The sequence below is a fragment of the Lepidothrix coronata genome, unplaced genomic scaffold (genome assembly GCF_001604755.1).
Source record: "Lepidothrix coronata isolate B3197 unplaced genomic scaffold, Lepidothrix_coronata-1.0 Scaffold111, whole genome shotgun sequence".
Taxonomy (NCBI): Eukaryota; Metazoa; Chordata; class Aves; order Passeriformes; family Pipridae; genus Lepidothrix; species Lepidothrix coronata.
In genome coordinates this window covers 3,002,004-3,024,213 of record NW_016690291.1, presented here as the reverse complement: position 1 = coordinate 3,024,213, position 22,210 = coordinate 3,002,004, and the positions used below count along the sequence as shown (strand labels likewise).

The following is a 22,210-nucleotide window of genomic DNA, read 5'->3' as shown; positions in this document are numbered from 1 at the left end:
AAAGCAAATGTGATAAAAGCATCTACAGTTCACTGATTGTATTTTTGTTACTTTACAAACAGGGAATAAAAATTTTTCAAAACAACTGTGTCCTAGAGGAAGTGGCCCACCTAGACAGTGGATGTTCTGAATGTTGTTATTTAGAATCTGAGATGTCCCAAAAATAATGCAAACCCTAAAGACTTACAATAAAAGTAAAGCAATTTCTCTCTTTCTTTGTTTCTGCTTTTTCTGTGTCTCACACACTAAGTAACTGTACTACACACACTGTTTTGTTTGTATTTTTTTAACTGGACTTCAGATGATGGAATGAAATGGTACTGACCCTTTTATGCTACTGACCCATGTGTAGATGGAGACTTTTCATTGACCTAAAATAAAGAATTTTTGTTCTTACTTAGCTACTAATTCTACAAGTGTCCTTTGGCGAGTTAGATAACATCATTGCTGTGGTTTATCATTTTCATAATGGGGTGAAAAACTTCTCAGAGACAATAATATTATATCCTTTTATAGAGCTGCTGTTTTTGTGTATAATGCAGGGGATCTTTGACAGGGTGTTTGGATAGATCTGTCTGTTTTAAATTTGTGGTTTAACACAGCTTCTTCTGAGACTAACCAGTCAAACATCTTTAGTTTGCAGAACACCTTGAACTGCCTAGGTCAACTCTCGTTTGAACTCAGAAATCTGAATATTATGGGAAATAATGAAGTTCTACAGTAAAAGGTTGTAATAACATAAAACTGGGTGTGCTGCACATCTGTTTAGTGGTTTAGATGTTTTCCTGTGACTGGACGGTAATCAGGCAGATTGTTTTTTGTCTTGAGTGTACTGTGCTTGTGCTAAGATGCCCTCTTCTGTGTTTAATATTTCTGTAATTCTTTTCCTGGGCCCTAGAGGTATCAACAGTACTGTTAAGTAGGAGGAACAGTTCCAGCAGTCTTGCCACAGAGTTTCCTTCTCATGGATAAGTTGCTTCCAGACACTCATCAGTTGGGCTAACATGCAGATATATATTCTTAAACAGTTTATTTTTTTTAACAAAAAAAATGATGGTTCAAATTACTTTTAAAATTCCTGATAATACTGTCTTACGAAATAATTATTTTGTTATAATAATAATTTTGTCATAGCAAATTTTGTGATAAGAACAATATAAGTATTTGTGCTCAGATAATGCCTTTCTGCTAGGTGAATGAAGGATAATAGAATAGCAGGATTCTCTGACATTCTGTTGTTCTGTTGCCCTCTCCCAAAGTTTTGGAAACAGCTGGAACCATGGTTATGGCAGTTACATTCAAGCACTAGTTTTGGCATTACCATTGTGTGCTTCAGTCACTGGATGTCTCCTGCAGTACTGCAGCTTTGTCAATTATTTCATGCCACTTTGAGTATGGAAAAATTGTTTCGGAACTCTAGTCAATGACAATTTTGTATTCCAGCCCTCCCTGAGGTCTGACCTTTGTTGTTGTAGTAAGTTTCTCTCCTTAATCCACATTTTTCTAATTTATACAGGCAAGAGTGAGTGTGTTTTTAAGTATGCAGAATGGGTAACCATTTTTCTGGCTTGTCCTCCTCTCTTTTCTTTGGATTCTGACTTAAGATTGTAGGCTCTTCAGAGCAAGTTTAACATTTTGGGGAGCAGAATATATTGTAATTGACGTAAGTTGAGTAGAATTACTGTCATGAGAACAAAATCTGGTCTTGCACATCATAGGGCCGTACTTCCAGTCAGCATCTCCAGCATACATATTATGTATTGTGGTTTTTTGGACAAAGTGTGCTTGCCTGAGTAATACTAACCACAGAGTACTATTTCACATTGTATGCTCTTCCTGGATAGCTGTTCAAGTGAAAAAAAAAAGATTCCTTGCTTCGTCCTTTATAAACAAAACAAAGGTTTTTCAAAACAAGCTAACCATAAAATCCCAGTCTGAAGTATGAGGAATGGGTAAGAGTGAGCACTCTGTGATGATCAACCCATCAAGCATTCTTATCTGATGAGGAAGAAAAGTGTTGGATACTCACATGTTTTAAAATCAAGGGCAACTAAAACTTTGAATGTAGCTTTGCTAAGTTTCTTGGATTCTCTTTGTCCTGATTTTCCTTTATTTATACTTTTGATATCTACTGTTTGTGGAGCCAGATTAGTAAATTTTTCTCTCTTTTATGGTATGTGAAGTAAATGAATTTGTGACGTTGAAATAAAGTAAGTATCTCTTGGAAGAAAAATGGCATGCATGCTTTCTGAGTAGGTACATAGTTCTCAGTAGTGTTTAACAAGTTCTGTATACATGCTATATATATATTATAAATACAGACATGCCTTGAGGTATGTACATATCAAGCACAGACATATGGTTAAAATTAGGCTGATTTCATGTCTTTATGATATATCAGAGATCTGAGACAAAACAGAAAGGTGCCCATTTCCAGCATACATGTACAGAACATGTCAAACAATTTACTAATATGATGGAATCACCTCCAAAACCCAAAGTATGTTTCGTTGATTCAAGGTTTGTGGTCTCTGATGGAAGGGTTTCTGGGGACCATAAACTCCCTGTAAGACTGCATAAGTTTGAAGGTCAAGACCTTAAGAATTTTGTGGCCATTTATTATCAGATACAAAAAACATACTACCAAAAATATCACCTTATAGTTAATTATTTCCTTAATGGAAAACCAGGCCACTATTTTTAGGAACCCAGAGTAAAGCTCTATCCCTCATTTTAATTGCAAGAAAGTACATGGATATTCATAGGTGTGTGTGGTTTATAACACTCCTTAATGTCAGTAAAAGCTCAGAAATTATGCTGATAGATCAGGTAAATTAATTTGATACTGTGCAGTTATGGACTTAACTCTTGACTTCTTTGGTTTAAAAATTAGCCCTAATGTGAAAAGCAATTTAAGTGGCTGTGCTGTGGGTATTGTATCTTGCCTTCTTGACTGGATAATACTTCATAGGACCTTTGAATTCCTCTTAAATGATGCACAAGGAGGAACAAAGCTGAAATTTTCCTGGTCTGTAAAGCCAAGCTCAGTCTTGGTCCTTTTTATGCAGGCAAATAGAGTCCTCAGATTAAAGCCACCCCAAATGTGGTGGAGAAGAGAGGGGACTCTGATTCTTTACTGTGCAGTGAAGACATATTATAGCTCACCTAGAACAGATGGGTACCTCTACTTCAGAGCAAAGACTACATAGCTTCAGTTGCCTAGGAGAAGTTTATGCTTTCCTCAAACACAAGTACTCCATGGTGGGGTGACCTTGGCTGGGTCCCAGGTGCCCACCAAGCTGCTCTGTCCCACTCTTCGGCAGGACAGGGGAAAAAAATAAGATGAAAGAAAAAGGAGGACAAACATCACTCACCAGTTACTGTCACAAGCTAAAAAGGCTTGACTTGAGAAAGATTAATTTATTACTAATTAAAAATATAGCAGGTTAGTGACAAAAAAACCCTCAAAACTCAAACCACCTTCCTGTCACCCCCTTTCCTCCCAGACTCAACTTTACTCCTAACTTCCTAACTTTTCTGCCACTTCCTGCCACCCCTGAGCAGCACAGGGGCAATGGGGAACGAGTTACTGTCAGTATACAACTCTTCATCTCTGCTGCTCCTTTTCCTGCTGCTCTTCCCATGCTCCAGCATGAGGTCCCACTCAGGGATAGTCCTGATAGTCCTTCATAAACTTTTCCAACATGTGGCCTTTTCCACTGCTGCAGTATGGATGCTTTGCACAGGGTACAGTCATCAGGAATGTGCTGCTCCAGCATGGGTCCCCCACAGGCTACAGTTCTTGCCAGAAGACCTGCTCCTGTGTGGGCTTCTCTGTGTGGGCCACGGCTCCTGTCAGGATCCTGCTCCAGCCTGGGCTCTCCATGGGCTGCAGTTTCCTTCAGAGCATTTCCACATGCTCTGATATGGGGTTCTCCATGTGCTGCAGGGTGGATCTGTGCTCCACTGTGGTCCTCCATCAGGTGCAGGAGGACAACCTGCGTTGCCATCGTCTTCTCCATTGACTGCAATGGAATTTCTGCTCTGGTGCCTGCAGAACAACTTCCTTCTTCTCCTCCTTCGCTGACCTTGGCATCTGCAGGGTAGTTTCTCTCATGTTTTCTCATTTCTCTCTCACAGGTGCTGCTGCAGAGGTATTTTAGCCTTTCTTAAATATGTTATTACGGAGGTACCACCAGCATGACTTGTGGGTTCAACTTGGACAAGCAGTGGATTTGTCTTGGAACTGCCTCTGTCCAACATGGGGCAGCTTCTAGTTGCTCCTCACAGAGCCCACCCTCTGCCAAAACATTGCCCTATAAACTGAACGCAGACTCTTACCATAATTCCACAGCAATACGCTTTCAAATGTATTCCTTATAGGCCTTATGCAATTCTTAGCGGGTTTTGTTGTTAAGTGATTGGTTTTTATTATCAATATCTTGACTGCTTTGTTATGTTCCTGAAAGTGATCACTAAAATGGGCAATGTGGAGTTAAGTATATTTGGAAATGTTTCTTTAGAAACTTTTAATCCTTTTATTTATGGAGTGATATGATTATTAATTAAAACTGAAGGTCAGACTCTATTACTGCTCTGCTTCCATGACTTGATTTTTCAAAATTTAATCCTTACTAGATATATACATAGAATCAGTACTATAGGACACATTTTTCCTTGTTCTCTGAACTGTATTTTAATAAGAACCTGAAGATTCTTTGCTGCCCAAGAGGTATTACAGGGAAGAGATTGCGGAGGGGATAAGCAATTTTTGTGTTTTTGTGGCGTTGTTGATATTATGCCAGATCTGCTTTTGGCCTGGTGTTTTCACTTGTAGCTCTTGTTCAAGTAAAAAATCCTTCCTGCATGTTAGCAAGGCTGCAAGGCAGTTGCTATGGTATTCAGCAGTTTTTTTATTATTTTTAGCCAATCAAGTGGCTTTTGTGATGATTCAGCCCAGAATAAGAAATCGGTCACAAAGGCTAGAGCTGTATCAAAAGAGCAGGTATTGTTGACTTGAAGAATCTAAGGAGGTTGGGACAACGGCAGAATTTGAGTTTCGAGAAAATATCACAGTCTATGCCTGTGATGTATATTCTAATGTGTAACTAAATGCTAGTAATGGTGGTAATAGCACTCGTTCTTTTTCAGGATTATGTTAAAAATTGAATAACTGGACTAATTTCTCTATATTGTTTTATCACCCAAAAGGTATCAGTAATTTCTAGCTAAAACATTATCTGGTGTTCTTATTCTGTATCCACTTTTGATTGTTTTTCATTGTGTTACTAAAAGGTAGGATGTTTCCGACAGGATATTATTTGCTTATAGAAAATCAACAGACTGCTGGTTGTCTGCCCAATTTTAGTGTTGCTGTTTGGCTAATCAGAAAATTCTGGAAGACTGCTAGATCATGTAGAAGAATTTAGAAGTTCTAATGGTGCTGATATGTAGCTGCAGTGATACAAGGATAAAAGAAAAATTAGATAGTTAGAGAGAGGTATATTCTAATAGGCGAAGACAAAAGAAGGGACGGACTTTTGCGAGTCTTCTGCAGGTTTTATGGAGCTTCTTGGCTTTGAGGCAAGGTGGTTTTTCTATCTACCCAGCCTGCAACTGTATCAGCAGGACAAATAAAAAACAGAGCTTCTTTTACAGAAAGCAACTTACTGCTGAACTCATGGCTATGTCAAAAGTAAAACTTTTAAATTTCAATTTAGAAATGACTCTTATAGAAGACAGTGCTACATACTAGAAGTCCATCAAAATCTAGACAGTATACCTGATAACAATAAGTATGTAGAAACACATATTTGAATATGGAAATAACTGGACAAAAAAAGTAAAGATTTCTGCTTGGAATGCTTTTTTCTGCATGCCCTATACAATACAGTGTCACAGTCCTTTCCCTATGGGTAGCAGGATCTTCTGAAAAAGCCTTTGCCTATTGCTCCCAGAAGTGTCATGAGAGCTTTTGTTTGTTTGTTTGCTGTCCCAAAGCTTTATGTGCTATCCCTTTTTTTTCTGTATGCAGGTAATAATGTCCCACCATGGACTAAAATGCTGGCAGTGAATAATGATATCTCTACTCTCACTATGAGCAAAACCACCTCCCTTATCAGGGGTTTGACTAAGAATAGCAACAAAGTGATGAAGTTGAATCTTGGAGAGGCTTTAAATGGTGCTGGTAGAGATGGTGAGCTTTCCCCCCTCCGTAATAGCTCAGTTTCAGTGGTTGAATTCCTCATTGCTACTGGACATCCAGGAAAACCTCAGTGTGCTGCATATGTGCCACTAGGATAGTAAAGCAGTCAGCTGTGATGTTCAGGAAATACAGGTCCTGAACGCATGTGGTACGTGACTTTGCAAGAGATCAAGATGAAGATGTGCATCAGCTCATCAAACAGAAGCAAAAATCCACCTACCAAGATAGTACCAAGAAAAAAAAACAGACCCAAAACCAGCAGAGCAAAACCATACGTGTCATAGCAAACTAAAAGGAAGCGTAAAACTCTTCCTTGCTTATAATAAAGAGCAAGTCTTAATTTATTACACTGGGATTCCTGTACCCTAATAAGTAGTACATGGAGTGTTCCCCATTGACTATTTAGCTAAACAGACTAAAGTCTTTTTAGGTCAATTATTAATTTTTATTTATGTCAAATCTGTGCTTTAAACATACACTCGTGGGACAATCTCCCACATTTTTCAGTGAAATGAAAACCCTAGAAAAATCTGGATGGATCAAGAAATATTTTTAGAGTTTCTGGGTTTGGTTTGCCAAATTTAATACATGTGGTATTTCACATTTTTACAGGTGCGATTCTAATAACACAGTTCACGGATGTTTTCTCTTCTTATGTTTTCAGTTGAGCATTTTATTATTAGATGAGCTTTTTATTGTTTATTAGTATTCTTTAACTTATTTTAGAAGAGAACTATATACTAAGTTGCGAGATACGTACAAATGACTAGCAGTCGTTATGGCATTATAGCATTAGAGTATGGCAGATAGTTTTGCATTATAATTAATATGGGATATTTTATATTGATTTTTCAACTATAAATAAATACAGGATGGAAAGCAAAGAATGAGAGTTTTTTCTTCTTGGACATAGCCTTTTTATGGCATGCATTTAAAATGTATGGAGGGCACTTGTGAAAAATAATGCTAATTTGTGACCGTTGTGGATACTAAAATACCGTGGAAGACATCCTGAAGGTGATTACAAAATCAAAATGTTCATAAACACATTGCCAGTATTTAAGTGACAGTTATTGTCCCTGATGTGGAGTTTCACTCGATGATGGGGATGCGGAGAGTTCATTAAGGGCTGATGGTTTGAAATGTAAAAGAGGAAAACCCCAACAAATGGCTCCTAGAGAAATGATGGAAATGACACTTGTCAGAGCTCTTGTATAGTTGTTCTCTGAAAAGAAATGCTTTGATGAGGTCTTCCAGTGCTGACATAGATGATCTGGAGATAGCTTAATTTGTTCTTTGTTGAGCAAAGAGTCATTGATCATATAATTTAAAAAGTGTTGAGCATCTAAAATTGTTAAGGCAGAAAGCGGACAAGAATATTCGAGCTCTCGAGAGATTGTTCTGCAGTGACCCTTGCATTTTAATAATTTTTAAGAACATCTATACAAGATATTAATTTTAGTAATTTTTTGGGTCACATCTCAAGTACATGTTTATTCCTATATTACTTCACCTAAAAATTGCCTTTGGCTAGTGATTGCTGATGTCTACTTGCCACCCAGCTTGCAAGGCAAGTCGTAAGGAATGGGATTTCACTTTGTAGGGCTCTGCCTTTTTAAGGAAATTGCAATGTAAGGGATGGGAAGTGTACTTAAATTTGGTTATATAAAGAGTACTCTCTGCACTGATGGGTTGTTCAAAGGCGTGGCTTGCTACATATCACTTTATTTACCATTCACGTGTTGTATACACATACTGATAGTTCTTCACTGCTTATACTGAATCTTTGAAGTAGTGATGTACAGCAGTCCCTCTTCTGGTGTAAGTATTGTACCTCCACTGCTTTTGGAAATTATGTAATAGAGATATGATGATCTACATACCCAGAGGACTTGCCCCATTTCCACCAAAAGAGTACCATGGGCTTGATTCAGATTCACTGTTTATTAAAAGTACTGCTTTAAATAGTGCAAGCATAAGTAGAAAGAAAACTCTCTCATGAGAGTGCATGATGCACACAAATACAGACCTGAGTAACTAACTGGAATGGATTGCTGCTGTCTGGACTAGATTCACACAATGACAAATGCCTTAATAAAAAGAACTGCTTTGATACAGCACTTCATCTTTCTGAATTTCAAAGCTCTGCAAATTTAAATGTAAGCATGTGTAAATAAGCATTGAAATCACCCTGGAACGTATAATAGATTTCCTTTTTTCATATTCAGTGCTTGCATGTATTTGCTATCCTATGTAACTCCTAGAAAAGAAAGGCTTTTGAAAAGTGAAAGATGTAAATTAAAATGAAGAATATATTTCTGCATGGATCCATGAGGTTTTTCTCTTTGATGCTATACAGACCTGGAATGAGGCTGGTAGTTTGGACTGCTTTGGTTTGAATACCAATATTAATATAAAATGTGGTTCCTGAATTCCATCTCCTTATGTTCTGATGACAGAAATACAGTTCATTTCTCTGAAATAAATATGCTTGTGTGTTTTTTTTTCCTATAATTTTTGCCTTTTTCACTAGGAAGATCATACCTTTTAAAGGGAAAGAGCACCTGTTCTCTAGATCCTGTAGACTGATTTTTCTGGGCTCCATTTTAAATTTTATTAACTGAAGAAGTTAGTACTTCTTCAAACTCTGCTTCAACAAGCATTCAATTGAACTGTTGTTGATGGAAGGTAAATTGATTAATCTGAGTTGAATCCCTTTAACAGCGATACAATGGGTTTCACATTAAGGAATATTCAAGGTACTTAATTATTTCAGTGACTTAGATCAGGACTGGTAATTCTAAAGTTAGTATCTACTTCTTTGGGGTTAGCAGTATGAGGGAGGAAACTCTCCTGAGCCTCAGCTAATTACACTGATGTACGTGAATATAGAAGCTAGAAATATCTGGGCTGCAGCTTGTGACTTACACTCCTATAAGTCTGGGAATGTCCACTGAGGAAGTATTTTTCTATTATTGAAAGTGATTGGGAGAACAAGGTGCTTGCTTGCTTACAGGGTCAGCAGTTTTGTTCCTGCTTGAAAAATTATCCTTAGATGAGGAAAGTTTTCACCATTTTTGTCTTGAATTTCTTTGTTTTTTAGGGAAAGCTATAAGGAAGCTTGTGCGCAAGGCGACTCTGGTGGCATCTAGAATCCTCACATTTCCTTGACTGAATCCATCTGGGTTTAGCCCTATATATAGTAGACAAGCTGCACTGCTTGCACTGATAAATTATATCTTCCAAATGATAGACCAAGGTACAGTCATGTATACTAACCGTTTTTGATCTCATTTGACTCTTGATTCTGTTGCTTTTTGGGTAGTTGTGACAGTACGATTTGTCCTCATTCTTGTGGACTATCTTTTCATCAGTACTCTCAAAAAAAAATTAATTGAAAAGAGACTTCTGGCCTGACTCTGGCATTTGATGTTGACATCTCCTTACGAGTCTGCAGCTTGGTGGGGAACTCACCCTCTCCTGAGATTCACAAACTTGCCTTCAGTGGCAGGTAGACAGTGGGACTGTTGGCAGCTCAACTTTATTTGGTTTTAACTACTTGTGGAAAAGAAAAAAGAAAGTGAAAACCTAAACCAAAACTCCACTTCTTTTTTTACACATACTTTCATTTTACTTTTTATGCTCAACAATCATAAAATGAAAATAGACTGTGTTCTAACAAAGCATAGATTTTGTCTATAAAATAACAGCTCTATTATCAAAAGAAAAAATGGATCAATAAATAATAGTTAATAATGAGGTTTCTTTATATCTGCTCTGGTATCTCAGCTAGCTGTTGGAATGAGCAAGCAATCTCGGTGTCAACTGGCTGCTTTTTGAGGTCAGAACTTCTCTTTGCTTTTTTGTTTTAGATGGGAAAATCTTCTGTCTCCTGCCTGTGTCTTTTCTGAACTATAAGGGACATAACTTTAAAAATACAGAATTTTACGAGTTTCAAGATGTTTTTGAAGTGGTACTGTTGGTTCACATTTTAAAAGACTTTGATATCCAATAGGATATATTGTTCTGCTTGGATCATCCATAACATCTAAAAATTAAGACTGATTAGGCAGGATTTTTAAATTGTCTTATATGAGCATGACATTGGTTGAATATTAATCCAGTTGCACAAAGACTATTACAATTTTGATTTTTACATCATTTAGATATTGAGTTGAAAGTCTTCAAAGCTGTCTTGTCTTGCCCAGAGATGAGGGGAATACTTTCTGCATGCAGTTCCTTCGTGGTACCTGGTGGGCTGCAGCTGTTCGCTGCCTCCACCTTCAGATGCTGAGCTTTATCCTTACTTTGGTGGTGTGCCCAGAGACAACCCCTTCCAGTGGCTTCTCCCTAGTGCACTAAGGACTTGGGAGAGCATCTGGGTTGTGCAGTGAATGGTTGCAAGCTCATATTGGCTGGCACATTTGGCCCCCGGTGAATGTCCAGGTCTTGCTAAGGGAGATCCTGTACCAGCCATGGTCTAAACCATCAGCTGATGATCACGACAAAGAATTCTGTAGGTCACGTGCAATTTGTGAGTTACATGTGGCTTTGAAGTATCTACATAGCATCTGTTTTCTGTTGTCTGGCAAAAGAATATTAGATTTAGAGAATAGATGCCACTGATGTTCAGCCTTGCAAAATTGGTCTTTAGATGATTTTCCTTTTGAATGTAGTTGTTTTAAAATATATGTTCTTGCTAAGAGGTTAATAAAAGGTTCCCATAATTCTCCTGTTTAATTTGTGCAATACAGCAAATAATTTAAGGTATGTCTATCTTTTCAATTGACAGGTCATACCTTTGGCAAACAGATAATTGGTAATTTTCTATGTGTATCATTAGTGGAACAGGAAGATGAGTAGATCTTTTTTGTGATGCTGTCTGTGATGACATGCTGGTCATACTATAGTGGTCTGTGTCAAATGCTTCCCTTTCTTGTCCACTGCCAGGGTTTTGTGATTAGTCTTTATATCTGTTGTATATCTATCTAGTCCACATCTGGGCAGGTCAAAGCATTTGAATCATAGAATCATGGAAAGGTTTGGGTTGGAAGGAGCCATAAAGATCATCTAGTTCCAACCCCCTAGAAGGTGGATGAGATAAATTAATTCTTTTTGTTTTACAAAATTCTGATGGTGTTTAATGGTAGTTTTAGGTTATAAAATATTGTGCTTCTGTCTTTATTTATGATCTGACTGCCAACAAAATAATTTCTGAACAGAAAAGGCCTTGAGAAAGATTCCTTCTCAAGAGAAAAAGTGTACACCACATTGGAAATATCTGGGAGCTGGCAAAGAAAATTAAATCTAACCATATGCTTTGGAATAAGGCTCTGGAGTTTAATGCCTGCTGTGGAAGTGCAGGATGTGGACAGGGTATCCTCCAACCCCTGATAAATGCTCACCTTAACCCCTCATTGCAACAAGACTAGAGCATGACAGAATTCTGTTAGCATAGATAGTATTACAACAGTAGTAAAATGCTGGAGATGGTTTTAAAATCCAGATAATATATGAAAGGAATTTCATAATCAGAGAATTTAGAAGTATCAGACCCAGAGACATTTCTAATGTTAAATGAAAAATGTGTTTACTGAAGTCAAGTAATGAAAAGTTGGAATCTCTAATCTGTTTTTGTATTCAGGTGTATAATCACAAGCTGATTTTACTTTAGCTTGGTAGTCACTCAGTGAATCAATTAAATGTATAGAAAGGTAATTTGAAAAATAGTAACGGCAAATGAGTTTCTCCTATCGTTGTTTTTGAGAGCTTGACCCAAAAGCTCTCGCTTTATTTGAAAGGTCGTCATATGTAACTAAACCTTTTAAAATGAAACTCCAGATGCTCCAGGTAGAATCTAGCTAGACTTAGAACATGATGATATACAGACCATTCTATCAGCACCAATTCTTCAGCACAAAGTGCTGAGGATGAATATCATGGAAAGCAAGTAGGAGAGGATGCAGATTTCAAATGCTCAGTAGAAGAAATCTCTAAGTTGGTTTGGGAGTGGACTGGTTGTCCCAATGTAGTACACACACAGTGAGACAGACCTTAAAATGAAGGAAGAGTGGAGGAGAGAAAAGCTTTTTGGTGTTATTCTGCCCTGCTCTGTAAAAGGAATGAATATGATTCAGTGTTCCATGGTGTTTGCTTTTGTTACCTCCCCGCATGCCCATCTGAAAACACAACAAACGTGGATAGCAGCTGAAGCGCTCGTTCTTCAGCACCAGCAAACTGATGGGAACTTTTATGTGTACTCAGCACTGTAACATCACTGAACCCTTGCTGCTATTTAATGCTGCTCTGGCTGCTCTTGACAAGTTGATGTACTGGTACATCAGCATCCTGTATTGGTACATCATCGAGAGACAGGATGATCAGTATCCGTGTTCCCTTGCAGGGAGTGGTTATAAATAAACCTCAGAAGGAGATCACTTCTTTGCCTTCTGTTCTTGCTCTTGTAAAAGGCATTTTCACTTTTCTGTGTTATGGAGATGGTGCTGACTCAAGCAGTGTCATAGTATATATTCAAAGAGTCCAAAAGCCTGATGTGCTGTCACATGTCTTTGATTATGCAGTGCTATGTTATGTGCCATTAAAATGGACAGGTTTGATAACTAGTGAATTTACATTTCTGGTAACTTACACACTTTGCACTGTCTCTGTTATAAAAGTTAAAAGTGAAATACTTGGAGTTTCCTTGGGGAAATAGATAATTCTGACCTTTTAACAAAACACAGAAAGGCTTATATCCAGTATAGTATTACTTATTTCATTTTAGTGTTTTCCTCTTTTCTGTTTGGGTTTTATTTCTTTACTTATGTATATAATGAAGCAATTTCCACTGGGGCAGCGATTAATAAATATTATTTTAAATATTAGCATAAAAATAGTTATCTTCCACTTAGTTGATGGGAAAAGTCATGATTGAAGAGTTAATATTATGATGAGGTAGCACATTTGCTCTTCAAAGTTTCAAATACTGTGTGAGCAAAAATTAAAAAGCAGCAATGGCTTTCAATAGCTGGTGTTGTATCCTTATATTAATATATTTGGAAATCTAAACAGCTACACTCATTTCTGTCTTCAGAAGTTGTGTAGAGTCTGCATGTTCTTTTGTTGCCTGTAGTATGGACATGCTCTAGCTCACAGTAAAATCTGAAAAAGTGAGCAGCTGAAGCTATTTTGCAGAGTAGTTATTTTTAAGCCCTTTTATAACTACACTTTGCAACATTTTGTTATCTGCTATTTTATAATTTAGATAGCTTACTTTGGTAATCTTAGTAGTTAATATATTGTTGCTTGATTACTCTGCAGTGGGGACATATTTCTTTTCTGAATAATACAGTGATTCAAACTAAAGCACATGGTCAATAAACACAGAATTAAGTAAATATAATGAAATTAAATGAACAAACAGCAAAAGTGAGAACAGAATAAAAAAACCCCACAACAAACCAGAAGCCTTCCCTCAGCCTGAAACTGAGCAAACCTCAGGTCAGCTTCTCTCCATTTCCTGAACAAAATCAATGCACACACACAAAGTAGTGTATCCTTTTACACTCTGTAAAAGGTCTGATTCTGGAAATGGATGTTCACCAGTCACTGAGCTGTGCTTCCTAATGCTATCAGAATATTCTGCTAAAGGGGAAAACCCCCAAACCCTAGAAGAGTTATTGATGGAGATCTGCATTCTTTCTGTTAAATTTAGTTAGAGCTTCAGACTATGCTTATTTGGGTGTACGCTCACAATATCTAGTTGTAGTTTATGTTTAACATGTGTTATAAATAATTTTCATGCTGCTTCTGCTGTGGTAGAAGTAAAATTAGGATATTGTCATGCTACTCAGTAAAAACTAGAGGCCCTAGGGGCTATGAATTACAAATTGGCGGAGTTCATTCACATTGTTTCATATAGAAATTAATTCCAATTTAAGCATAAAACCTGTTAACAAAAACTTGCCTTTTAATTAAGAAGTAACAGAAGCCCCAGATTAAATAGTGGGTCATTGTTTGCTAAGTCTTTGAGCCATAGGGTAATTGGTGGGGGTGTTTTTGGACTTTTTTTCTTCTTTTTTTGTCCACAAGGGCCCTTATTCTTCTATCAGAGTTAGCAGAGTCCCATGGCAATAGTAGCTCCCGGGGAGTACCAGCTGGGGCTCCTCACAGCCTCTCCTACCAGCTTATTTATGATGCTGCCTTGGCACCAGCATTGTTTGAAACCACACTGTTCTTAGGACACTCTCCTTGAGTCAAGCTGTTATAACACCTGGTGTCAGCGTGTGGAAGAAAAGCGAAGGAAAACAGAAATTGTTGGTGTGGACAAACGAGAAGTCTGTCACTGCACTGAGCATTGTGCCAGCTTGCTGCTTTGTATCTGCAGCAGAATGGAAGCTCAATGTGCTTATTGATGTCTCTCAAGTACTACAAATCCTTATCTTTCTTATCTGCTATTTAATTCTTAATCATTTGTAATAAAATATTCAGCAATTTACTCCATGGAATAATACTTAGCTGATCTGTTTTTCCTACAACAAAAAACTAAGTGAACTCAAACCCTATCATATGCAGATATTACAGTTGCATTGCTCACCGAATTTTTTAGCAGGTTTTCCCATTTTTCCTACTGATATGCCCAATAATATATTGGATTTTAATCCAGTTTATAGAAAACTATTTGATAAAAAAATGTGTTATCTAGGAAAATGAGCAGCATTCTTAATAGCTTGGGAAACTGCTATGTTGTGAAATGCTTTTATCAAGTAATAGGTATGGACCTCTTCAGGAAATAGATATGAGGCAGGGAAAGAAAATACTACTGTGGAGATTTAGTTTGATTAAAATATTTTGGTAAAGAATCCTTAATTATTTTAAAGAAAGCCACAGTGGGGTCTTTTCTCCTGTGCTGATAAGAAACTGGGAAGTTTTCATATTGCATTCAAATGTGTGATGTGAAATGAATTAGTTATTAGCTATATCTCCTTCGGGCATATGCAGTATAAATAGCTTTTCCAAGTCTATGGCTTTATTCTGCTCTGCGCTGTATTCTCAAATTGCAGACCAGAGTAAAAATGTTTCCAGTCAGTTGCACTCTGAAGCAATGCATATAATACAGATTTGGCTTTTGCAGATCGAGGTTTATTTATTGTTATGGTACACAAGCAAATAGAGGACTCTTTCATTCACCAACCTCTAATTTTTCAGAGTCTCAGGAAAAACAAAACACCTGGTGTTTCTGTCACCTCTCATTGTTGTCAACAACAGCAAGAAGGGGAAACCTAGGTTTAATTACTGAATAAAATCTATAATAGTACCAGTAAGGGTGAAAAAAGGCTTTAGTCAGGGCTGTGGAAAGCCCTTACTGTGAAGTCAGGTATCAGCCTCACTGGCTTTAAGGTTTGCTATAGTAGCAAGTACAAGTGAACTGGGGCCATAAATTAGTTTACAACTTTGGACTTTGAAGAGCAGTCTGATTATAAACCCAGAAGATCATGGTGTTTTCTAGGGTATGTGAATTCTGGCATGTTGTTCATCTAGTTTTATTTTGTAAGAAATAAGAGAGGCCACTGTCCTGACTGTTAAAAATTTACACTGTCTTTACATTAACAAACCCAGTGTGCTGCCCAGGACAGTTCCTTGCACTACCAATATCTGAGGGTGTTAAAATTACCATGAACCTAATTCTCTACCTGTTCAGTTCAAAATTCTTATAAGTCCAGGATTATACCCTTTGTATTATTCTATCACTGTTCCAGACCATATAGGAACTTCAGGCACTCAAGGAAGTGGTCACCCTAAGGAAACTACATCTTCATGCTCATGTTTATAAAATCTATAGCTACTTTCTCAAGTCTGTAAATAACAGTTTGAACAAGAGTGCTTTTCACCATGTTTTGACCATTTCCTTGATTTTTTAGATCTTCCAGGACTATTCTTAGTTGTCTTAGTGTACAGGCTACAGCATTGAAGGATATTGTGGCAAACTGTGCCACACAGCCAGATCCCTGCTATGGCAGCCTGGCTGCTCATACTGCCCTTTGAGTTGGAAATATCTGGTGAAGAGTCTTGGAGTGTAAGGTTGTAGCAGCAGCCTTGCCTTCTCCCTTGGGTAGCAGTGACCTTCACACAAACTTCACTTCATGTGAAGTATCGTGAGGGGAGTTTGTGAGTCATTGTGTAAGGAGGATAAGAGAGTACAAGGACACATCCCCAAAAGATCAGCTGATGCCATGTGGCTTCCAGAATTGCTAAGTTCTCAATAATGTATCGCTTTTTAGTCCTCTTCGGTGCATACCCAGTTAATGGGTCTGTGCTGCTGTCTAAATCTCAAAGAACAGGATGTCTGTACCACATAGCATGTAGATGTTTCAAAAAAAATGTGATGCTGCTTCTGTTTTGAAACACAAGATCCCAGAGCACTTAAGTATGCAAGTCATAAGTGCCTTGGCCTAAAGTCACCCAATTCTGACTTAATTCTGGTCGAAATGGACTCAAAGTCCGACTGTATCTATGGAGCATCCTGAGCTTTAGATTTTTACAGATTCTCAGTGAATTCCCTGAGCTTATGCTGAGCTCTGTGTGAAGATGACTTGTGTGTGCCCATCTTGTTTGGTAATGCTGTAGAAGAGGAGGAGAAAATGGCAGGAGGCAGGTGAGCACCCTTCCTGTGTTGAGGCACTTAGGAAACTGAGAGACTTGAGTTTTAGGCTTAGCCCAGGGGAGTTGGAAGGCACTGGTTACGATTTTGCTTTCTACCAGGTGAGAGGAAAAGCTCAACTGGGACCTTCAGCATCCCTGCTGAAGGTGAGCATCCCTGTTGGCTGAGCCCCCAGCCTGGGTAGTGATGGACAATCTGCCTATAGGATCTGTGGTACCAACACAGCAGCTCTAAGCATATCCCGTACCAAATTCTCTCCCTACTGTTCAGCACCAGTTGAACTGTCATTTGTCATGCTCTGTGTCCCTGGTCTCACTGGAGTGTGGCACTTTGTGGGATCACAGTATTTCTTTCTGTCTTGGTATCTTGAAGTTCAAATTACTACCATGCAGCCAGACCCCAAGAACTAAGTTAGGGAGAGAATAACAAAGGTGAAGCCTGGCCCTTCAGTAGCTAACAGCAGTGTAGTGAGGTAAGCAAACATGCTTAGCTACTCCTCTTGTTACCTTATTGAGCAACATAGTTGTTTTTTTTTAGCTATCCAATAGAGCGGTATGAGACAAAACACTATATTGCTTTATGGGACCTACACATTTTCTACTGAAGCGAAAAATACTAAGTACAGATTAAAAATATATTAAACGTTTTCATGTATTATGGCATATTTTAACTTGCTTGAGTGATCTCGCATGCTGCCTTGGAGGGATATATCATAAATACAATTATTATTATCCTTTATGCCAAAATGACATTGACATTGGTTGAGATTCTCATGTAAACTGAATAGCGTAGCTCCAGTGAAGGAAAAGGACAGATCTGGTACCTTCTGTTTAAGTTGTCAAGGTTGGCTGAATTCTCAGTTAATTTAAAATCCTGCTTTATGGCCTCTATTACACAGGTTTCTGCTTCCTCCTTGAAATCTCTCTTCTGGAGTGACAAATGTAACCATAAATGTTGTTATGTTTTGTTGAATTTTTTTATGCTTTATTCTATGTGGTTTTGGTTTTGTTCTTTTTAAAGTAACAATCGTGTTGCTTCATAGGCTTGTAGGGAGGCCTTTGTACTTCTTTTTGCTTGTAATGTAAGTCTTTACAGCTGGATGAAAAATTTTAAAATGCAAACAGAGTCCTCATTTTCTGTGCCTGGCAAACTTTCCCTTTTATCCCTCAGCCAACTTCTATCCAGTCCACTGGTTCTCCTCCTCTGTGTCATGCTTGCTAACTTTTACAGATTAATTTTTTATGAGAGGTACTATTAAAATGACTTCAGAGATTCACATAAATTATCTCTGCAGCTTTCACTTGCTCTTTGTTGTTGTGTGGAATTTACTAATATTTCTTCAATGCAGCTTATATTCTCTAAATCAATCCTGAGTGTTTTTCTAATTTGAGCATTAAGTAATTTCAACTTGATTTTTTAATGAAATAAAATATTAAGTATGTTATGCAAACTTTAATCCTGGGGGAAGGGAAGCAGAGAAAGTGTGTCAATTTTGCTTTGCCGTTTACACAGCTACTGAATCTTCATTAAAGAAATTCAGCTGAACCCTCCCTGCCAGGAGTAGCCCCCGTAGCTCCTGTGCCATTGAGGTGCCTTTCTACGGTGCAGTTCTTTTTCTTTGTTCCTTCAAAGTATGGGGACAGCCTTCATTAGCAGAGAACTGTGAAATGGAGGTTTACTGTTTCCCTGCCTCTTCGGTTTGCTTCCACCACAAGAGTAGGCAGAGTTTCCCTTTGCATTTGTCCTTGAGTGCTAGAGTCTGAGCAAGAATTCATACTCATACAGGAGGAAATTATGAAGTGGTACAGGAGAACAAGAAGATGCAGGCTAACAGGAGATATACAGAGTGGCTGTAAGCAGCCTGCTCTGTCCTAAACTTGTAAAAGATTAACTGCTGTGCTCTGTGAGATGATGATTTGAGACAATGATGAGTGTCCTTTCCATTTTTAAGAGCCGGTGAAAATGATGCAGTTTTATATATTTGTACTGTGCAAAGCCATACCTACAAACTTGAGATGTTGAGCTAGACATCTAATTTGTTCTGCAAAACAGAATGTTTTAATATCCATAAGTCTTGTAATAGGTAGCCCTCCTAAATTATTTTCGTGTTTATTTCTCTTCTAGTAAAATCTTAGTCGTTTTTTATTGTTGTGAATGAATCGATTCTGCTTTGTTGCAATTTCATTTAAAGGATTAGATGTTATATTTGGGAGAGCTGATTTAGGGCCAAATTCGCCATGTGAGTTTTTGTCATCTAAGAACCTTACAGTTTGCTTGCTGTTCACATATGAGCTGCCAAACTGAACACAAACCAAACCTCTGTTACTTTTCTAATGTAGTTCAAAAGCATTGTAGTTGATTTAAGGGTTTTCCAACGTTTATGACTGGTAGGTAGTGCATGTATAGGTATGAAGGTTAATTAAATCAAGAGGTGAAGTTTGTAGAACAGAGAATGCTTCATTAAGCCCTGTGTGAAGTAACATGTACAATCTGTTCACAATACCCCAAGTGCCATTCACTGAGACAGTGTAATTATAGCTTACGCACAGTTTCATTAGTTTGTGTTTCTTCTACTGTGGTTGACATGTATGTTGTCTTCACTGAAACCCTGGAATAGAGGAGGGACTGCTCGCTGGTGGGCATCTGAGCATGCTGACATTCAGCAAATCATTTTCCTATGGGTTCTAAAATGTCTTATCCCAGATGTAATTAAGCTTGTAATTCATCAACTGACACTTTTTTATTTCTCAAATTCCAGATCTAGCTAAGTAGTTGTGAAATGGCTCTTCTTGTATGCTTTTTCTTTTGTTGTTTTTTTTTCTTTAAACAGAGTGAAATAGTAATTATCTTTCCCCACTGCTAGTAGTTCATTTTTTGTCTGGGTAGTTTTTTAGCTAAGAGTTCATTTGTTCTTATTTCAGGATATTATGACACCCTAAAGATGCAGTCTTTAATGTGCATGGTGTTTATAAGATCTAGGGGGCTGTTCAGATATGGTGGCTTCACTGGAATTTTAACTATATGGATTCCCAAGAGTGTCTTTTAATAAAACTTCTCCTACCAAGCACTGTGAATGCACTTAAATAGGCTGAAGTGTTATCACCAGTCCAGGCAAATTATGCGTTTCTTTGATTCCCAGAGAAGGACAGTTAAAGCTCCAGTTATGATCTCTGCAAGTCAGAGACTAGATGCATACATAAAAATCCTGGAAATATGTGAACATACTTAATATTACCCTTGAGATAAGTCCCATGGTCCTATTCAGGTGAGAGAAATTGAGGAAGCACTTGGAGGCACAGGTCTGTAGACAGAAAAGCAATATTAATGAGGGTAATAAAGAGACTAGCAAGGAGGAATGAATGATGAGCTTTATTGCAAACCTTATCTGTACATAATTTCTTTATATTAAAAACCCGTGCATAACTGTTCTTGTGCAAATTTGCTAGTCTGATGTAAGAAAAGAATACAGCAGGGATGTAGCAGAGGTAGTAGTAAGACCAGCCTTCTGTTGTCCTCTTGTTGTCCTACTAATATCTTTAAATATCTTTAAAACATTTTTGTTTAGAACTACTATACAATGCATGTTATATCTATGCCATGTGGCATCACAGCTCTGCCAAGCAGTGACGGGTGCCAGAGTGATAGTGATCTGTCATCAGTCCTCTGCCTGTAGTCTGAAAACACTGGAAAGCTTAGGGCCTGTTCCAGAACTGTTTTACCCTTTGTTACCTCTTATAAATTTTTGGTATCTAGTAAAGAAAATATTAAAATATTTCACAGAAGCTTCCTGCCTAAATTTTCTCGTGCCAGGAATTAGTGTTCTGACATGACATCTGAAGTTAGTATCCTAAGTATTCTTTAGGTTTTTGATAGATCATGTCTATCTCCTGATTTTAGTGAGTTCTGGTATTGTATCATACATTTCATGTAAGATCATTCCACAAGAAAAGCTAGCAATAAAACATGTATGAAATAATACATGGACTTAATTAGATCTTAGCAGTATATAAATTACTGCACAGACGTAGGCTGATGTAACTTCAGAAACCATTGTCTGCCAAACCTACCCTAAATCATCTGACAGTGTTTCAGGAGCAGCATATTCTGAGGCAGAACTTCCAGCCTTTGTGCAGATAATGAAGGCAGGGAATAGGGGAACTAAGATGTCATCCATTTGCTCCATGTAAGTTCAGAAATGGGTCTCAGTACTGCTGCAAAGCACAAACTGCGTGCCAGGCAGACTGTGAGGAGGACAAACTTGCATGCCAGCTAGAGAACAAAACAGCATGCCAGGTTTTAGGCATGGTGTTTTGTGAATTTATGCACTTGGAGATTGTCAAAAGCTTTAGGATGATGCATAGGATCTTTAAAAATATATGTATTTTTTAATATTTCACCTTTGAAGTGAAGGACTACATTGATTTGAGGCTGTCTGTCATTTGGGTGAGTAGAACATACATCATGACTAAGAGTTGTGACTTCTCAAAATAAAAGACATCATGTTATTTATTAACTTCAGTGCCACAATAGTGTATGATGCCTCCTAGGTGATTAAAATGAACATGCCAACAGACAGTGCACAGCAAGAGGTGACAAAAAAAAGGCAGATAAGTACAGGAAGCATGAGGGTTACGGTGGCAAAAGCTCATGAAAATGCTTTCATATACCAATAAAAGCTTTCACTTATGCCTCACATATGTTTCCTCACTGCGTGTTGCCTGTATGTCTTGCTGGTTATTTGATTTTTGGTTTTGTTAACGTATTCTACTCATAGACTTTGGTCCTGATACTGTTTCCCTTGAAGTCCCTGGAAGGAACTCCCAGTGATTTAAGCAGTGTGGGATCAATCTCAGTAAGCAAAGACTGTTGGGATGTGGTAATGAAGAAGCTGGCACTTGAAACTTCTTCTAAAAGGAAGTGTTTTGTTAGAATGAATAATGAAGCATTTTTGTTGTTCACATAGTAGGTGTAATATTATGTACAAAAATACTGCATGCTTCCTCATAACTAGCCAAATACAAAGTGGGAACATTTGATGATCTTCCCCTGTTACTGTCCTGCTTCTAAGTGTGCATCATTTGTCCAGAAATATGTTTACTTTTCCACAGTGTTGAGGTGATTGTTTTGAAGGTATGGAATTATTCTGGCTTTGTAGGTTTTTTTATTTTTTTAATACATCTTTCTGTTCCAGTTAGTAAAATTTTGTCATAATTAGTGATGTGGATAGGTGCATAGCTGCACTTCTTGCTTGAATCCTACTGATCTCCTTGTCTCAGTGATATTTTGTAGTAGATTCCGAAATGCTTGGTGAAGAACACTGTTGCTATTAGCTTTAAGTATGTGGT

At 37.8% G+C, this 22,210-nt stretch overlaps 1 protein-coding gene across 6 annotated transcripts in view; it reads left to right on the top strand.

Moving 5' to 3' along the window:
* Window positions 1-22,210, top strand: part of PPP2R2C (protein phosphatase 2 regulatory subunit Bgamma) — a 148,804-nt gene that overhangs the window by 50,787 nt on the left and 75,807 nt on the right. For 3 of the 6 annotated variants that reach the window (XM_017824554.1, XM_017824552.1, XM_017824553.1), the window contains one exon: window positions 9,309-9,464. The exons of the other annotated variants lie outside the window; for them this stretch is intronic. In XM_017824554.1, the coding sequence (XP_017680043.1) occupies window positions 9,452-9,464 (13 nt within the window). In that variant the 5' untranslated portion in view covers window positions 9,309-9,451. The remainder of the gene's footprint in view (window positions 1-9,308; window positions 9,465-22,210) is intronic. 6 annotated transcript variants of the gene reach the window in all.